The sequence below is a fragment of the Pongo abelii genome, chromosome 11 (genome assembly GCF_028885655.2).
Source record: "Pongo abelii isolate AG06213 chromosome 11, NHGRI_mPonAbe1-v2.0_pri, whole genome shotgun sequence".
In the NCBI taxonomy this organism is placed as follows: Eukaryota; Metazoa; Chordata; class Mammalia; order Primates; family Hominidae; genus Pongo; species Pongo abelii.
The window spans coordinates 136,205,231-136,223,278 of NC_071996.2; the positions used below are offsets into that span (position 1 = coordinate 136,205,231).

At 45.5% G+C, this 18,048-nt stretch overlaps 1 protein-coding gene and 1 non-coding gene across 2 annotated transcripts in view; both read left to right on the plus strand.

Moving 5' to 3' along the window:
* The window catches only part of EFHD1 (EF-hand domain family member D1), a 50,465-nt gene extending 45,352 nt beyond the window's left edge, over nt 1-5,113 (plus strand). The window contains exon 4 of the mRNA XM_002812992.5: nt 3,922-5,113. Within this exon, the coding sequence (XP_002813038.3) occupies nt 3,922-4,056 (135 nt within the window). The 3' untranslated portion in view covers nt 4,057-5,113. The remainder of the gene's footprint in view (nt 1-3,921) is intronic.
* On the plus strand, nt 1,279-1,381 carry LOC112132506 (small nucleolar RNA U13). The gene has a single exon (XR_002914271.1). It is a non-coding gene; the product is annotated as a small nucleolar RNA U13 (small nucleolar RNA).
* Nucleotides 5,114-18,048: the final 12,935 nt, after the last annotated feature.

An 18,048-nucleotide genomic window follows, 5' to 3' on the forward strand; every position in this document is an offset into this window, starting at 1 on the left:
CAAACATATTGAAAAAGATAATATCATATTCATTCTCTGAAGCCATTGATTCTGATAAAGTCAGATAAAAATGACACATTCGAAAAAATAATTATATCAATGAATGTAGCTCTAAGAATCTTAAAACTTCAGGGGCCAGGAGCATTGGCTTATGCCTGTAATCCCAGAACTTTGGGAGGCCAAGGTGGGCACCTCACTTGAGTTTAGGAGTTTGAGACCAGCCTGGCCAACATGGTGAAACCCTGTCTTTACTAAAAAAAAAAACAAAAATTAGCTGGGCGTGGTGGCATGTGCCTGTAATCCCAGCTACTCGGGAGGCTGAGGCAGGAGAACCACTTGAACCCGGGAAGTGGAGGTTGCAGTGAGCTGAGATCACACCATTGAGCTCTAGCCTGGGTGACAGAGTGAGACTCCATCTCAAAAAAAAAAAAAAAAGAATCTTAAAACTTCAAAAAATGGAATGCAGTGATTGCATTTAAGGAGATAGATGTTAAAACTGCAAGAATAATTTGAAAATGTTGCTATCATAGGTTATCAAGAAAAAAGTCATTTAAATTAAATATCTCAAAGGTATTTGGTAAAGTTTAATACCCATTCATAATAAAACATTTTAAAATAAGAAAACAATGCTTCTTTAGCATGATAAAAGAATATTGGCTGGGCGCGGTGGCTGATGCCTGTAATCCTAGCACTTTGGGAGCCCGAGGCGGGCGGATCACCTGAGGTGGAGAGTTCGAGACCAGCCTGACCAACATGGAGAAACCTCGTCTCTACTAAAAAACAAAATTAGCTGGGCGTGGTGGCGCATACCTGTAATCCCAGCTACTCGGGAGACTGAGGCAGGAGAATTGGTTGAACCTGGGAGGCAGAGGTTGCAGTGAGCCGAGATCACACCATTGCACTCTAGCCTGGGCAAAGAGAGCCAAACTCTGCCTCAAAAAAAAAAAAAAAGAAAAAGAATATTTACTTTCCTTATAAATATCAAGGCATTCTATAAAGCAGTAATATTAAATAACGGAGTATGGGTGCAGGAATAAACAAATCAGTCAATGGCACAGGATAGAGAATGGAAACATCTCTTTCATGTGGGAACTTAGGATATGAAGAAGATTGGGAGAATAATGGGCTAGCAATAAAAGGTGTTGAGACAATTGGTGTTGAGAATTGGGAGAATAATGGGCTAGCAATAAAAGGTGTTGAGACAATCCTAAGTTCCTCACTTAGGAAGATGAAGTCAAGTCCCTACTTTATACTCTGCACTAAAATAAGTGCACTTAGATCCTTTTGTGGTTCATAATGTGATGACCAGGTTTTCATGCCCATGTGTGAAGTGCGCCTCCCTCCAATCTTGTTAAGATGTCAGCACATTTGCCTTCTGACAGGAAAGAAAAAAAAGTGAAATAAATGAGCTTATTTTTGTGGCTTAAGGGGCCAAATGAGAACACAAAACCATAAAGGTATTAAAAGGAAATTCAGGAAAATGGGTTTAGAACCTCGGGGGTTTAGAAGACCTTCTTAAACATGACATAAAATGCAAATGGCAGAACGGAAATGGTTGATCAATTTGATTACATCAAAATTTTAAATATGTGTATCGTCCCAAATGCCTTAAAGTTAAAAGATGAGCAAAAAACTGGGAGAAAGTAACTGAAATATGTATAACCAGAGACTAATACCTAGTATTTATGAGGAAAGTAAATATTCTTTTATCTTTTTTTTTAACCTTATGTAAATAAATGCAAATTAGGGCTGAGCTCAGTGGTATATGCCCATAATCCCAGGGCTTTGAGAGGCTGAGGTGGGAGAATTGCTTGAGCCCAGGAGTTTGAGACGAGCCTGGGCAACACAGTGCAACCCCATCTCTACAAAAAAGAAAAAAATTAGCCTATAGGTGGCATGCGCCTATAGGCCTAGCTGCTCAGGATGCTGAGGTAGGAGGATCGCTTGAGCTCAGGAGTTTGAGGCTGCAGTGAACTATGATTGTGCCACTGCACTTCAACCTCAACCTGGGGGATGGAGCAAGACTATTTCTAAAAAAAAAAAGGAACTGCAAATTTAAAAATAATATAATAACTGAATAGAAATGTGGGCAAAGGATATAAATGGGAAATTTACAAAAGAGGAAATAAAAGAAGGTGCGAATTTTTTGGCTATCTGATTGGCAAAAAGTAAAAACATTAATGATAACCTTGGCAAGGTTGTGGGGAAATGACAGCTTCCAGTTCATGATTGTGGGGGTGTAAATTGGAGCAGCTACTTTGGAGAGCAATTTAATAGTCTATTTAAATAATGTACATAAGGCTGGGTGCGGTGGCTCATGCCTGTAATTCTAGCACTTTGGGAGGCTGAGGCGGGTGAATTGCTTGAGCTCAGGAGTTCAAGACCAGCCTGGGCAACATGGTAAAACCCCATCTCTACTAAAAATACAAAAATTAGCCAGGCATGTGATGACATGTGCCTGTAATCCCAGCTACTCGAGAGGCTGAGGCAGGAGGATCAGTTGAGCCCTGGAGGCAGAGGTTGCAATGAGCTGAGATTGCGCCACTGTACTCCAGCCTGGGCAATAGAGTCAGACTCTTGTCTAAAAAAAAGAAAGTACGTACTCAGAGTGTTCGGAAATTTTACAGATTGCGACACACACTCACAGAATCAGTTCTAGAATAGAGGATTTTTAGATGGGTTTATCTGATATGATATTATTGAAGACAAATTGTTAGATTTAAAATACTCAGATGGCACCAAATTCCATTCACAATACCAACAAAAACATGTAACTTCTAGAAGTAAATATAGAACGACTGATTTAGTGAGCAACATAAAGACATAATTGAATGAAAACTGAGGCATTCAGGGAAAACTGTATTTTTAAAAATTATTATTATTTTGAGATGGAGTCTCACTGCAGCCTCGACCTCCAAGGCTCAAGTGATTCTCCTGCCTCAGCCCCTGAGTAGCTGGGATTACAGGCACATGCCACCATGCCTGGCTAATTTTTGTATTTTTAGTAGGGACAGGATTTTGCCATGTTGGCCAGGCTGGTCTCAAGCTCCTGGCCTCAGGTGATCCACCCACTTCAGCCTCCCAAAGTGCTGGGATTACAGGCTTGAGTCACCGCGCCCAGCCCAGGGAGAAATGTTTTTTAAAGGTATCCCTTTGCCACAGACAGACGGATGCAATTCCAATCAAAATCCCATGAGGGGACTGGATGCAGTGGCTCACGCCTGTAATCCCAGCACTTTGGGAGGCCAAGACCGGTGGATCACCTGAGGTCAGGAGTTCAAGACCAGCCTCCAGCCTGACCAATATGGTGAAACCCCATCTCTATTAAAAATACAAAAATTAGCCAGACATGATGGTGTGTGCCTGTAGTCCCAGCTACTCGGGAGGCTGAGACAGAAGAACTGCTTGAACCTGGGAGGCGGAGATTGCAGTGAGCCAAGATCATGCCACTGCACTCCAGCCTGAGCGACAGAGCGAGACTCCGTCTCAAAAATAAATAAATAAATAAATAAATAATAAAAAAAAAATAAATCCCATCAGGGGATTCATTTTGGTTTGCCTTTTCCCCTAGAACTGAACAATATTAGTGTGAAATTAAAATAATGTAAAAGTGGTTAATAAACTGGGATGTTAAACTGTATCCTGAAAAAAAAAAGTGAAGTAGAGTGACCAACCCCAGCAAAAGAAGCACATGGGGGCACAGCAACAAATACAGTGATGTGTTAGAGATGGTGTCTGCGCCAACAGAAAGCAACTTCTGAAGGCCACACAGAAAGAGTGCTTGCTGGGGTCCTGCCCTCCGTGGGCCCACGTTCCCTTGTCTCTAGGTCTGCTGAATGGGCTGTTGGCTCAGGTGTCAGCAGCTCCAGGGTCCTCTGCCCTCCCTTACTCAGTTGGTCTTTGTCTGCTATTTCTCTGCAGGTCCAAGCCTTGTCATCGGCCAGTAAGTTTGAAGCAGAGTTGAAAGCTGAGCAAGATGAGCGGAAGCGGGAGGAAGAGGAGAGGCGGCTCCGCCAGGCAGCCTTCCAGAAACTCAAGGCCAACTTCAGTACATAGTCCTGCTGACCTTGCCCTCTGCCCACAGCTGTGCCTTGCAGATGCCCCCAGAAGAGATGACTAGGCATCTTCATCGCTGCTGCCAGTCCCCTCCCTGAGCCAGCATCTCCATCCACCACCCCGTGCCAGCTCCCATGCCAGCCTTCATTCCTCCCAGTGTCCAAGCCCCTCCAGGAGGGTCCTAGGGTGGGCCAGTTGCCTGCCCACCTCTGTCTCCTGCCTCTGCTCCTGTGCCCTACCTGTAGCCAGAACTTGTATCTTCTCAGCAACCTTCACTTTGTCCTTGTCCCTTTACCATTCTACATCAAAGAGTAGTCTGCTATGTCAATTTGTAGAGATATGTCTGTCTTTTTGGGTCCTCAGAGAAAATGCCCATTTTCTTGGAGAATTCTCTGCACTCCTCTCTGCTTCCCGTCCAGCTTCCTTGTTCTCATCTTTGGTAGGATTCTGCCAGTTGCCTTTGCATCTTCTGTTCCTGGGTAATGGTGGGTCTTAATGGAGGCTGGGTGGACCACTGCCCGTCCACTCTTCAACAGGAGGAACAGCATGCCACCACGGTGACACACATTAGAGAAAGGACAGAGGTCTGCTCCTTCCTGCCACCTTTCTCCTGGCCCCTTAGCATTTCCCCAGTCCCTCCCTCTTCACCCTGCTCCGTCTGTGTCTTCCCAGCTCAGCCTTTTTCCCACTCTTAAATACTGTACTACTTCACTGTAAGAATGAAAGAATAGTTAGGATACCAATGAGTAAAAGGGTTCCTGTTCACTCTGACTTTGTGCAAACTGTATTACAGTAGACCCCTGACATTCCCAAGTGACAGATCCAGGGCCTTTCAAACATCCCCAAAGTTGTGGCCATACTCACCATTAGCCAGTTTCTAACATCTGTTTCAGGGTATCCAGCTGTAGATGTTCTTACCCCCCATACTTGTGAGTTCTTGGGGTTGCTCACAAATACTAGGGGTTTTTGTTGTATTTTTAACAAATATATCCTAATGTCATATTTATTCTCTTTTGTAACTGCTGTCTTTACAATAAAGAAATCATCTGCCTTTCTATCTTATAGCTATTTCTTTTTACATTGTACAAATAACGTGGCCATCACATCAATGTGCCTGGAATTTTCTTGAATTAAAGGAGAGAGTAGAGTATTTTCTATAGGAGCCAAGTCCCATCCAGGGCTTCTGTTTGACATTGAGTCCTGAAGTACAGTTAGAAATGGGAACTAGAGGCCAGGCACAGTAGCTCATGTCTGTAGTCACAGCACTTTGGGAGGCCAAAGCAGGCAGATCACTTGAGGTCAGGAGTTCAAGACCAGCCTGGTCAACATGGTAAAACCCCATTTCTAGTAAAAATATAGCTGGGCATGGTGGCGCACGCCTGTAATCCCAGCTACTCAGGAGGCTGAGATGGGAGAATCCCTTGAACCAGGGAGGCAGAGTTTGCAGTGAGCAGAGATGGTGCCACTGCACTCCAGCATAGACAACACAGCAAGACTCCATCTCAAAAAAAAAAAAAAAAAAAGGAAAGAAATGAGAACTAGAGGGCTGGTTTTCACTCTATAGGATTCAGAGTACTGAGCTTATCAGTTGCACTCCCCTTCCCTTCTGTGAGGATGCCTTCAGCTGCGGGGAAAAACCATAGCTTCATTTCTTTTGCATCCTAGATCCCTTGAAACTGTGATGAGAGCCAATGCCCCTCCCTCCCATGTATAATCCAGGATATTTGGGCTACCCATGCAAGGACCTCTGTCCCAAGAGAATACCCTTTGCTCCTCAGGAAGGATCATTCTGTTTTATACAGACCCAAGACCTATGCTTTGCAGACATCATTTTTCTAGCTGTTGTCACCCTCTAGTCTCCCCACCAGAGGGGAGGGACATGAAAAAGGAGTGGAGAGATTCTTACCATATGATCCAGCAATCCTGCTCCTTCCTATTTCTTCAGATTACATGAGAGCTTATGTCCACACAAAAACCTGCACATGAAGCTTTTGTTTTTGTTTCTGATTTTTTTGAGACAAGGTCTAGCACTGTCACCCAGTCTGGAGTGCAGTGGTACGAAGATGGCTCACTGCAGCCTCAACCTCCTAGGCTCAAGTGATCCTCCTGCCTCAGCCTCCCAAAGTGCTGGGATTACAAGCATGGGCCACTGTGGCCAGCCTGCACATGAATTTTTATAGCAGCTTTATTCATAATTGCATAGACTTGGAAACAATCAAAATGTTCCTCAATAGGTGAGTGCATAAACTATGATACGTCCACACAATGGAATATTATTCAGTGATGAGAAGTATTTACCAATAGAAAGAAATGAGCTATCAAGTAATGAGAAGACATGGAGGAAACTTACATGCATACTGCCAAGTGAAAAGCCAGTCCTAAGCTGGGTGTGGGGCGCTTGCTCATAGTTCTAGCTGCTCGCAGCTGAGGAGGAAGGATAACTTGAGCCTCGGAGTTTGAGTGCAGCCTGAGCAACATAGTGAGACCCCCATCTCAAAAAAAAAAAAAAAAAAAGCCAATCTGAAAAGGCTACATGCTATTTGATACCAACTACGGTATGACATCCTGGGAAAGGTAAAAGTGTGAAGACAGTGAAAATCAGTGGTTGTCAGCGAGGAGAGGGAGGGATGAATAAACGCAGCACAGAGGACTTTTAGGGCAATGAAACTTATTCTCCATGATGCTATCGATGCTGGTGGATGAATGGCTTATACATTTGTCAAAACCTATAGAATGTGCAACACAAAGAATGTACCCTAGGCTGAGTGCAGTGGCTCATGCCTGGAATCCCAGCACTTTGGGAGGTGGAGGCAGGAAGATCAGTAAAGCTCAGGGGTTTGAGACCAGCCTGGGCAATATAGTTAGACCCTGTGTCTACAGAAAAACTTTTAAAACGCCAAGCTTGGCCGGGAGCGGTGGCTCATGCCTGTAATCCCAGCACTTTGGGAGGCTGAGGCAGGGGGATTGCTTGAGCTCAAGAATTTGAGACCAGCCGGGGCAATATAGTGAAACCCCATTTCTATCAAAAATTCAAAAAAATTAGCTGGGCGTGGTGGCAGGCATCTGTGGTCCCAGCTACTTGGGAGGCTGAGGCTGAGGCTGAGGTGGGAGGATAGCTTGAGCCCAGGAAGTAGAGGTTGCAGTGAACCGAGATCGTGCCACTGCACACCAACCTGGGTGACAGAGTGAGACTCTGTCTCAAAAAATAAATAAATAAATAAAGGCCAAGTGTGGTGGCATGCGCCTCTGCTCTTAGCTACTCAGGAGGCTAAGGTGGGAGGATGGATTGAGCCCAGGAGGAGAAGGTTGCAGTGAGCCAGGATCATGCCACTGCACTCCAGCCTGGATGACTGATTGAGAGCCTGTCTCAAAAAGGAAAAAAAAAAGAATGCATCCTAATATTAATTATGGAGTTTAATAATGCATCAATATGGGCGTGTCAATTGTAACAAATATACCACATTAATATAACATAATAATAGGGAATGGGGAGTTAGGGTGAGAGGGGTACATGGGAACATGTACTTTTGGCTCAGTTTTTCTGTAAACCTAAAACTTCTCTAAAAAATAAAGTCTAGGGTGGGCGTGGTGGCTCATGCCTGTAATCCCAGCACTTTGGGAGGCCTAGGTGGGTGGATCACCTGAGATCAGGAGTTCGAGACCAGCCTGGCCAACATGGTGAAACCCTGTTTCTACTAAAAATACAAAAAATTAGCTGGGAGTGGTGGTGCACGCCTGTAATCCCAGCTACCTGGGAGGCTGAAGCAGGAGAATCGCTTGAAAACTGGAAGGCGGAGATTGCAGTGAGGTGAGATCATGCCACTGTACTCCAGCCTGGATGACAGAGCAAGACTCCATCTCAAAAAGATAAATAAATAAAGTCTAATGGTGAAGGAGACGAGAAAAAAAAAGTCTATTCATTTAAAAAGAAGGAAGAGAATGGAGATAGCAGTGTCATTACTTAAAGCATCCGTTTGCCTTTCTGGACAAGTGGGCCCACATAAGAGCTAAAACTCTCGATTGCTTGTCACAAATTGTGAAAATAAACATAAATAAATAAGGCTGGGCACAGTGACTCATGCCTGTAATCCCAGCACCTTGGGAGGCTGATGCAGGTGGATCACTTGAGGTCAGGAGTTTGAGACCAGCCTGGCCAACATGGCAAAACCTCATCTCTGCTAAAAATACAAAAAAATTAACCGGGCACGGTGGCGTGTGCCTGTAGCCCCAGCGACTCGAGAGGCTGAGGCAGGAGAATCCCTTGAACCCAGGAGGCAGAGGTTGCAGTGAGCCGAGATCACACCACTGCATTCCAGCCTGGGTGACACTGTCTCAAAAAGTAAAAATAAACAATAAATAAATAAAACTTTTGATTGCAAGCAATAGAAACAACTTTTGATTGCAAGCAATAGAAAATACAACATGAAAGGACTTCAGACAAAACAGGACACCTTGGGCCATGTCACTACAAAGACCAGGGAGAGGATGTCATTCCTCCTTGGCCACAAAGTCCCCCAGAGGCCGCTCCCTTGTGCCTCCCATCCTCCACCTCCAGTGCCATGGTCACAGCTCAGACCTTCATAGGTTCCTTCCTGGGTCTCTACCGTAGGCTCCTCATTGGTTTCTCTGCCCTTATTATACCCTGATTGTCCGCTTTGCAGCTGGAGTAATCCTTAGAAAATGCAAACCTGTTCTTAATGTCTCCCCTTCAATTTTTGATTCCCCACTTTCAGGCGCTGGCCCCAACTCATCTCTCCAGCTCCAACTTTTGTCCCTCCTCCCTGCCCTGTCTCCTTCCAAACTCTACACTCCTGGTATATGCGATGCCTAACTGTTCCTAGAAAATTCCACACCTCCAGGCTTTTGCATATGCGGTTGCCTCTGCCTGGCACAGCCTCCCTCCATTCCACAGGTGGACTACTTCTCACTGTTGAAGACTCAGCTCAGAGATTATCTTCAGGAAGCTTCCTTGATGCTCCCAGGCCAGGTAAGTTGTCCCTTCTTAGGGCTCCCATTTCCCCCTGAGTTTCCCTCTACTGTAATCCTGACAGCTTGAGGCAGTAGCCATCTGTTTACTTCTCGGCCTCCCTGTTTGGACTGTGTACTCTTTGCAGGGCAGGAAGTTTGCCTTGCCTATTGCTATAGGCCCAGCATGCTGCGTGGCATGTAGCAGGCAACCTTGCATGTTGGTTTCACAAGGACATGCCAGGTTTATTAAAGCAGACAGATGAGCAAGGCAGGATCATTACCACTGATGTCAGAGACTTCTGAGTACTCCACCTTGAGAGCCTGAGGGGCCAGCTCTGAAAGTGGAGACTGGCCGGGCGTGATGGCTCACCCCTGTAATCCCAGCACTTTGGGGGACCGAGGCTGGTGGATCACCTGAGGTCGGGAGTTCGAGACCAGCCTGACCAACATGGAGAAACTTCGTCTCTACTAAAAATACAAAATTAGCTGGACATGGTGGTGCATGCCTGTAATCCCAGCTATTCGGGAGGCTGAAGCAGGAGAATTGCTTGAACCCAGGAGGTGGAAATTGCAGTGAGCCGAGATTGTGCCACTTGCACTCCAGCCTGGGCAATAAGAGTGAAATTCCATCTCAAAAAAAAAAAAGAAAAGAAAAGAAAGTGGAGACAGCAGAGCTTGTGAGAATATCTTTCTCACTGGAAGAGAGAGGTCACTCCCCAGGACCCTCCTTTGACTGAGCAATAGGAAAAACAACACTCCAATCAGTCTTGCCTAGGCCCTGGAGGCTGTGCGATGTAATGGAATTTGGATTCCAACACTAGGCAAGTAACGAACCTCACTGAGCCTCCGTTTTCTCACCTGTAAAATGGGCACGATGGTGACCTACCTGGCAGATTCCATGCCTGCCATATATTTAGTGCTCAGGACACATGGGTTCCCCTCTCTCCCCACCCTCCTCCCACTATTGTAACTCTGTCTCCTCCTGAGCCCTGAGTCTCTATAGTTAGGTCCAAGAGTCTCAGGCCAGGATAGCCCAGAAGTGCTCAGTCCTGGCTGCTGTCTTGGCCACAAGTGCAGATGCCCACGGACCCATGTTCTCTGTTATTTTGAGACCCCTTTTCTGACCAGCCCAGGGGAATTTCTGCCCGTCTGCTGGCTCACTTGCATGTTCGGGGTGGCTGCCAGTTACCGAATGTGGCCTGACAGCTGTGGTTTTGTTGCTGCTCAGATTTCTCCTTGCTGACTCTGCCTGTCCACGAGGCCAGATGCTGGCACATCCCTGCCCACTTGGACTGACTGTACTGTACAAGAATGATGCCTTCTGGGTCCTGTGATGGCAGTGGGGCTCTTGGGAGCCAATTCAGAATTCTACAATTTAGAAGGGCTGGGTGTGGTGTCTCATGCCTGTAATCCCAACACTTTGGGAGGCCAAGGCAGGAGGATTGCTTGAGCCCACGACTTCAAGACCAGCCTGGCCAACATGGCGAAGCCTCATTTCTACAAACAAATACAAAAAAATTTAGTCAGGCATGGTGGTGGGCACCTGTAGTCCCAGCTACAAGGGAGGCCGAGGCAGGATTACTTGAGCCTGGGAAGTCAAGACTGCAGTGAGCTGAGATCATACCACCGCACTCCAGCCTGGCGACAAAGCAAAATTCTACAACTTAGGGAGGCACTAAGGATAAGACCTCAGCAGGGGTCAATTTTTTGTTTTCCTCCACTCCTTCCCAAAACCAGTGGCTTTGGCATTCTGCCTTGGGGTGTTGAGCATGTATATTGCTGTGGCCATCTTGCTATCAGTAGTATTTTTTCTTCTTTTTTTTTTTTTTTTTGAGACAGGGTCTTGCTCTGTCACCCAGGTTGGAGTGCAGTGGCACAATCTCAGCTCACTGCAACCTTCGTCTCCCAGACTCAAGCGATTCTCATGCTTCAGCCTCCTGAATAGCTGGAACTACAGGCGCATGCCACCACGTCCAGCTACTTTTTGTATTTTTGGTAGAAGCGGGGTTTTATCATGTTGGCCAGCCTGGTCTGGAACTCCTGAGCTCAAGCAATCTGCCCACCTTGGCCTCCCAAAGTGCTGGGATTACAGGTGTGAGCCACTGCACCTGGCCTCTATTTTTCTTTATAGAAGCAATCAAGTTAAAGCTGTTGCCTTGTTGGTTTTTTACTTATTTTTATTTCTGTAGAGAAAGAATCTTGCTCTGTCACTCAGGCTGGAGTACAGTGACGTGATCATAGCTCACTGCAGCTTCAAATTCCTGGACTCAAGCTATCCTCCCACTTCAGCCTCCCGACTAGCTGGAACTATAGGCACAGGCCACCATGCTTGGCTAGCTGTTGCCTTTTTGAAGGGCAATTTGGTAGACTGTTAAAATTAAAAATTCTATTTGTATTAGTTATTTATATTTATGTTAACAAATCACACCAGGACTTAGTGGCTTAAAACAATGATTAATATTTATTATCTCACACAGTTTGGGGCCAGGAATTTAGAAGCAATTTGGCTGGGTAGTTGGTTTGGGCTCAGGGTCCCTCATGAGGCTGCAGTCAAAATGTCAGCTGGGGCTACAATCATCTGAAGGCTTGACTGAGCCTGGGAGACCTGCTTCCAACATGACTTACTCCTGTGATTGATGCTGGCTATTGGCAGGAGGCTTCAGTTGCCTGCCGTGTGAACCTCTCCATGAGGCTGCTTGAGTGTCCTCACAACATGGCAGCTGGCTTCCCCCAGAGCAAATGATACGAGAGAGTAAAAGGCAAGCCTTTTAAGACCTAGCTTCCTGAATCACACTCTGCTATTCTACTAGTCACATAGGTCAGCCCTATTGGCAAAAGTCATTAGGAGCCATCTTGGAGGCTGGCTACTTTGGAATCAGTCAGAGTTCTTAATTGCAAGTAACAGAATCTAAGCCAGACTGATTTAAGCAGAAAAGGAATTGATTGAAAAGACATGGAGGAGTCCCCAGAAGCACCAGCAGGGCTAGGGGGTGCAGCCTAAGGAAGCAGGCAGGAGGCCAGGAGGCTGGGACAGCAGCCAAAAGCACACCATGGGAACCAGCTGCTGCCCTGGCTGACAAGCATGCCGTGGTGTCCTGCTTCTTCAGGTCATTTACTCGACATCAGAGTCTGAGGCTGAGCCTAGTCACATGCCCATATGTCAGGGGTGGGACAGGGGAGTATCTGGGCTTTTTGTGTTATGTAAGGGGAGGCAAGCTTTGCCAGCCACCAAGATTCTCGTTTTCTACAAACATGGGAAAGAATTTCAGTACTTCAACTGAAAGTAATTCACTATTTCAGTTCAGCAGAACTGTCATAAAGAATGGCAGGTGTCCACTGCAGAGATACTCATGAGCTTTGGCCCATAAATTTATCCTATAGGTAAGTATAAAAATGAACAAGGAAGGATATATTTAAGGGAATAGTCATTACAGTGTTGTTTGTAATAGCAAAAATACTGGAAACAATCAGCATATCCATCAGCAGGGGATCGGTTCAGTATATTAGATACATCCACGTAAGCGTGCCCTGCTAGGCAGCCACTGAAAAAAACATGGATGCCACCAAGACATCTTGTTTCTTGGAAACAGGCCAGGAGCAGAACACCACGCACAGTAATGCTCAGGTGTTTTGTTTTGTTTTGCTTTTTTAGTTGGGAGGAATAAAGCCACGTGTATTAGTCCGTTCTCACATTGCTATAAAGAACTACCTGAGGTTGGGTAAGTTATAAACAAAAGAGGTTTAATTGGCTCATGGTTCCACAGGCTATACAGGAATTATGGCTGGGGCAGGCCTCAGGAAACTTACAATCGTGGAAGAAGGTGAAGGGGACGCCAGCACAAAGCAGGAAGTGCTACAGACTTTCAAACAACCAGGTCTCCTGAGGACTCTATCATGAGAACAGCAAGGTGGAAGTCTGTCTCCATGATTCAATCACCTCCCACCAGGGCCCTCCTCCAATATTAAGAATTACAATTCAACATAAGATTTGGGTGGGGACACAGAGCCAAACCGTATCACTATGTCTCTACCCAAGTAGACTGTAAGCTTTATGAGGTGGGTGATCAGGTGGATTTGGGGGCAACCATTGAATCTCCAACACTTAGTGGTACTGAGAATGAATGAAAATGCCATACTTGTTTTTTTGTTTGTTTGTTTGTTTTTGAGACAGAGTTTTGCTCTTGTTGCCCAGGCTGGAGTGCAGTGGCATGATCTCGGCTCACCGCAACCTCCGCCTCCTGGGTTCAAGCGATTATCCTGCCTCAGCCTCCCGAGTAGCTGGGATTATAGGCATGCACCACCATGCCCAGCTAGGTTTTTTTGTTGTTGTTGTATTTTTAGTAGAGACAGAGTTTCTCCATGTTGGTCAGGCTGGTCTTGAACTCCCGACCTCAGGTGATCCACCTACCTCGGCCTCTCAAAGTGCAGGCATGAGCCACTGCGCCAAGCCCTTTTTTTTTTTTTTCACTCTGTTGCCCAGGCTGGAGTGCAGTGGCATGATCTCAGCTTACCGCAACCTCTGCCTCCCAGGTTCATGTGATTCTCCTGCCTCAGCCTCCTGAATAGCTGGGATTACAGGTGCCCACCACCACGCCCAGCTAATTTTTGTAATTTTAGTAGAGACGGGGTTTCATCATATTGGTCAGGCTGGTCTCGAACTCCTGACCTCAGGTGAGCCACCCGCCTCGGCCTCCCAAAGTGCTGGGATTAAAAGCGTGAGCCACCGTGCCTGGCTGGAAAATGCCGTGCTTGATAATGCATGCAACATTTTTGGGGAGACCACACAAGAAATTGATGGAAGGAGAACCTGAGGGTGCTAGATAGGTCTTGCGGCAGGGAGGATTTAAATTTTTTCTTTTATATGTTTTTGAACTCTAAAAACTATAAAACCATAAACATGTATTGCTTCAGTACTACTACTACGACGACCACCACCGCCACAATTGTTAATAACAGTTAATAAAAAAGAGAGGCAGCTGGGTGTGGTGGCTCATGCCTGTAACCCCAGCACTTTGGGAGGCCAAGGCGGGTGAATCACCTGAGGTGAAGAATTCGAGATCAGCCTGGCCAACATGGTGAAACCCTGTCTCTACTAAAAACACAAAAATTATCCAGGCATGGTGGTACACGCCTGTAATCCCAGCTACTAGGGAAGCCGAGGCAGGAGAATTGCTTGAACCCTGGAGGCAGAGGTTGCAGTGAGCCAAGATCATGCCACTGCACTCCAGCCTGGGCAACAGAGTAGACTCCGTCTCAAAAATAAATACATACATAAATAAATAATAAATTAAAAAGAGAGGGGAATGTCTGGCCACAAAGAAAATAAGAAGAGCAGTTGAACATTCATGTGGGAACCCTCTGGGACAGCAGAACTATGAAACCCTAAAGATGGAAAATACTCAGATAAAAATTAATAACATTTTTGGATGCATCATGGGACATTATGTAAAATGATACATTTATTGTATTCCAAGGTTTTAAAAAAAATGATTTAATGTCTTGTACATTCAGAGGTTGGAAATGAGAAAAGAATTAAAAATATGCAATTACTTTTATAATAAAAAAGTTTTTCAAACATAAAAATAGATTTCTTTTCATAGTTATTGTCTGCATAGCCTTTCTTGTTTGTTCAGTTCTCTGGTACAATTATCTTTTTTTCCACCCAGGCTGGAGTACAGTGGCATAATCATAGCTCACTACAGCATCAAACTCCTGGACTCAAAAGATCCTTCCACCTCAGCCTCCCAAGTAGCTGAAACTACAGGTGTGTTCCACCACACCCGGCTAATTTAAAAACATTCTCTTTATTTATTTAGAGAGAGTCTTGCTCTGTTGCTCAGGCTGGAGTGCAGTGGCACGATCTCGGCTCACTGCAACCTTCGCCTCCCAGGTTCAAGCAATTCTCATGCCTCAGCCCCCAAGTAGCTGGGATTATAGGCTCGCACCACCACGCCTGGCTAATTTTTGTATTTTTAGGAGAGACAGGGTTTCACCATGTTGGCCAGGCTGGTCTCAAACTCCTGGCCTCACTAAGTGCTGGGATTACAGGCGTGAGCCACTGTGCCTGGCCTAAAAACATTTTTTTTTTTTTAGAGATGAGGTCTTACTATGTTGCCCACACTGGTCAGGAACTCCTGGCCTCAAGCAATCCTCCTGCCTCAGCCTCTCAAGTAGCTGGTATTACAGGTGCGAGCCATCTGCACCAAGCATGGGGAACACAGTTCAATCCATAACAATGATGTTCCAGCTACTGTTGCTGTGAACAAATTACCCCAAAACATAGTGGCTTAAAACACCCATTTTATGATGCTGACGGATTTGGTGGATCAGGAATTCAGAGAAGGCACAGTAAGGATGCTTGTCCCTGCTTCATGATGTCTTAGGCTTTGACATCTAGGGGTGACTAGACAGCTCAGGGCTGGGATCACCTGGTGAGATTTTTCACTCAGAAAAATCTCTGGTTGTTGATGCTGTCAGCTGGGACCTCAGTTGTGGTTAGTGATGGGACAACAATGTGGGCCTCTCCATGTGGTTCATGCTTCGGGCAGCTTCAGGCACTGCCAAACTGTTTTTGCTTCAAACAAGACTGTTTCAGGAAGCAAGGTGAAAGGCATATCACCTCTTATGATCTAGCACTGAAGTCATGTCATTTTACTTCTACCACTTTCTATTGGTGATAGGGTCCAAGGGACTGAGAATTAGACTCCACCTCTAGAAAGGATAGTGAAGGTGCTAGAAAAGTATGTCAAATGGAAGATATTGTTGCAGCCATCTTTAGAAAAATACAATCTGTTACAGGTGATGACCGATGGCAATTTTTTTTTTGAGACAGGATCTTGCTGTGCTGCCCAGGGTGGAGTGCAGTGGTGTGATCCCAGCTCACTGCAGCCCTGACCTCCCAGGCTCAAGCAATCTTCCCGCCTCAGCCTCCCAAAGTGCTGGGATTACAGGTGTGAGCCACCTCACCCAGCTATGTGCTCATGACAAATTAAACTTGTTTTGGATTAAACTCCTTACCCTCCTCCCATCCTCAAATGATCTATTATTCTCAACTTCTGTTTCTATCAATGGTGTACTACAGCTAAAACTTTATTATCCCTGACAAAAGCATGCATCAGTCTACTGTTGTAATTTCATACCACTATTTAGTGAAACACTGGAAACACAGAGTTACTAAAAGGAGAAAAGGAAAGCACCCTTCCTAAAGAGTAGATAATCAAGAATCGATTGGGTTTTATTGGTGTTTGTTGAGCATTTACTGTGTGTCAGGGCAATACCAGCTGCAGAGGTTGCTGGATGGAATAATGCAGCACTCACAATGGTTAAAAGCTGGGATTTTCTTCAGCTTTTTTTCTTTTTTTTTTTTGAGACAGGGTCTCATTCTGTCACCCAGGCTGGAGTGCAGTGACACACAATCTCAGTTCACTGCAGCCTCTGCTTCCCAGGCTCGAGTGATCCTCCCACCTCAGCCTCCCAAGTAGCTGGAACTACAGTTCTACATTATCATGCCCAGCTACTTTTTTTTGTATTTTTAGTAGAGATGGGGTTTCGCCATGTTGGCCAGGCTGGTCTTGAACTCCTGAACTCAGGTGATCCGACTGCCTCAGCCTCCCAAAGTGCTGATATTACAGGCGTGAGCCATCATGCCTGGCCACTTGTATATATTTGTCTCAAGTTGCAGAACTGTGCACTAAAAATGCTAAATTTTATTGTGTGCGAATTATATCTTAATTTAAAAAATATATGTATAGGCAATGTACAGGTGGCATGGCATCAGAGAGGCGGCATGACAAGTTGGTTAGGGACATGGACTCTGCAATTAGCCAGCCTGGGCTTGGAAATCCTGGTTGAGATTTGGATATGGTAAGCATTTCTCTCAGAAGCCTGATTGGATTGCTCCATAGCGCTCTTACTAGGATCACGTGAGACAGTGCAAGGAAAGCATTTAATGAGGTGGTCAATACATAACAAGTATTAGTATTACTTTTTTCCTTAAAAATAACAGCTCAAGGGGTAAATTCTTTGGTCTAATGGAGGCACAGAGGCAGTAACACATGGACCTGGCAGGAGTTGCAGGTTGGGGAGAAGTGGGGTAAGTTTTGGGAATGGCATTGCAGCAGGATGGAACAGCATGTGCAAAGGCTAAAACATAATGTCATGTTTACGAATCTTTTAACATGGGCCTATCTGGAGCACTTAGTTCAGGGGGAAGATCAAGGAGAGGAGAACAACACGGATGATGGGTAGAGTTCTTTTTGATTGTTTATTTTAGATACAGGGTCTTGCTCTTTTGCCCAGGCTGGAGTGCAGTGGCATGATCATAGCTCATTGTAGCTTTGTATTCCTGGGCTGGTGATCCTCAGCCTCCCAAGTAGCTAGGACTGCAGGTGCACACCACCACGCCTGGCTAATTATTATTTATTTTTTTTTTTAAGAAATGGGATCTCTCTCTGTTTTCCCAAGCTATGGGGGTAGAATTCTGCAGAATGGGACTGTGAAGGGCTCCTTTGAGTTTCTATATTTCTAACAAGTCTCCACGTGATGTTGATGCTACTGTACCACTTTGAGCAGTAATGGTATAAAAGTCAAGGGAAGAAAGTGTTTCAGAAGGCCGAGAGCGGTGGCTCATGCCTGTAATCTCAGCACTTTGGGAGGCCGAAGTGGGCGGATCACTGAGGTCGGGAGTTCAAGACCAGCCTGACCAATATGGAGAAACCCCGTCTTTACTAAAAATACAAAATTAGCCGGGCGTGGTGGCATATGCCTGTAATCCCAGCTACTTGGGAGGGTGAGCCAGGAGAATCGCTTGAACCTGGGAGGCGGAGGTTGCGGTAAGCGGAGATCACGCCATTGCACTCCAGCCTGGGCAACAAGAGCGAAACTCTGTCTCAAAAAAAAAAAAAAAAAAAAAAAAAAGTGTTCCAGAAAGTAGGAAGTGGTCAATCATATTGAAGACAGGGAAACACGAAGTCAAGATGAGGACTGAAAGACTCCAGTTATCAACCTGTAGGATGGGGTGTTCTT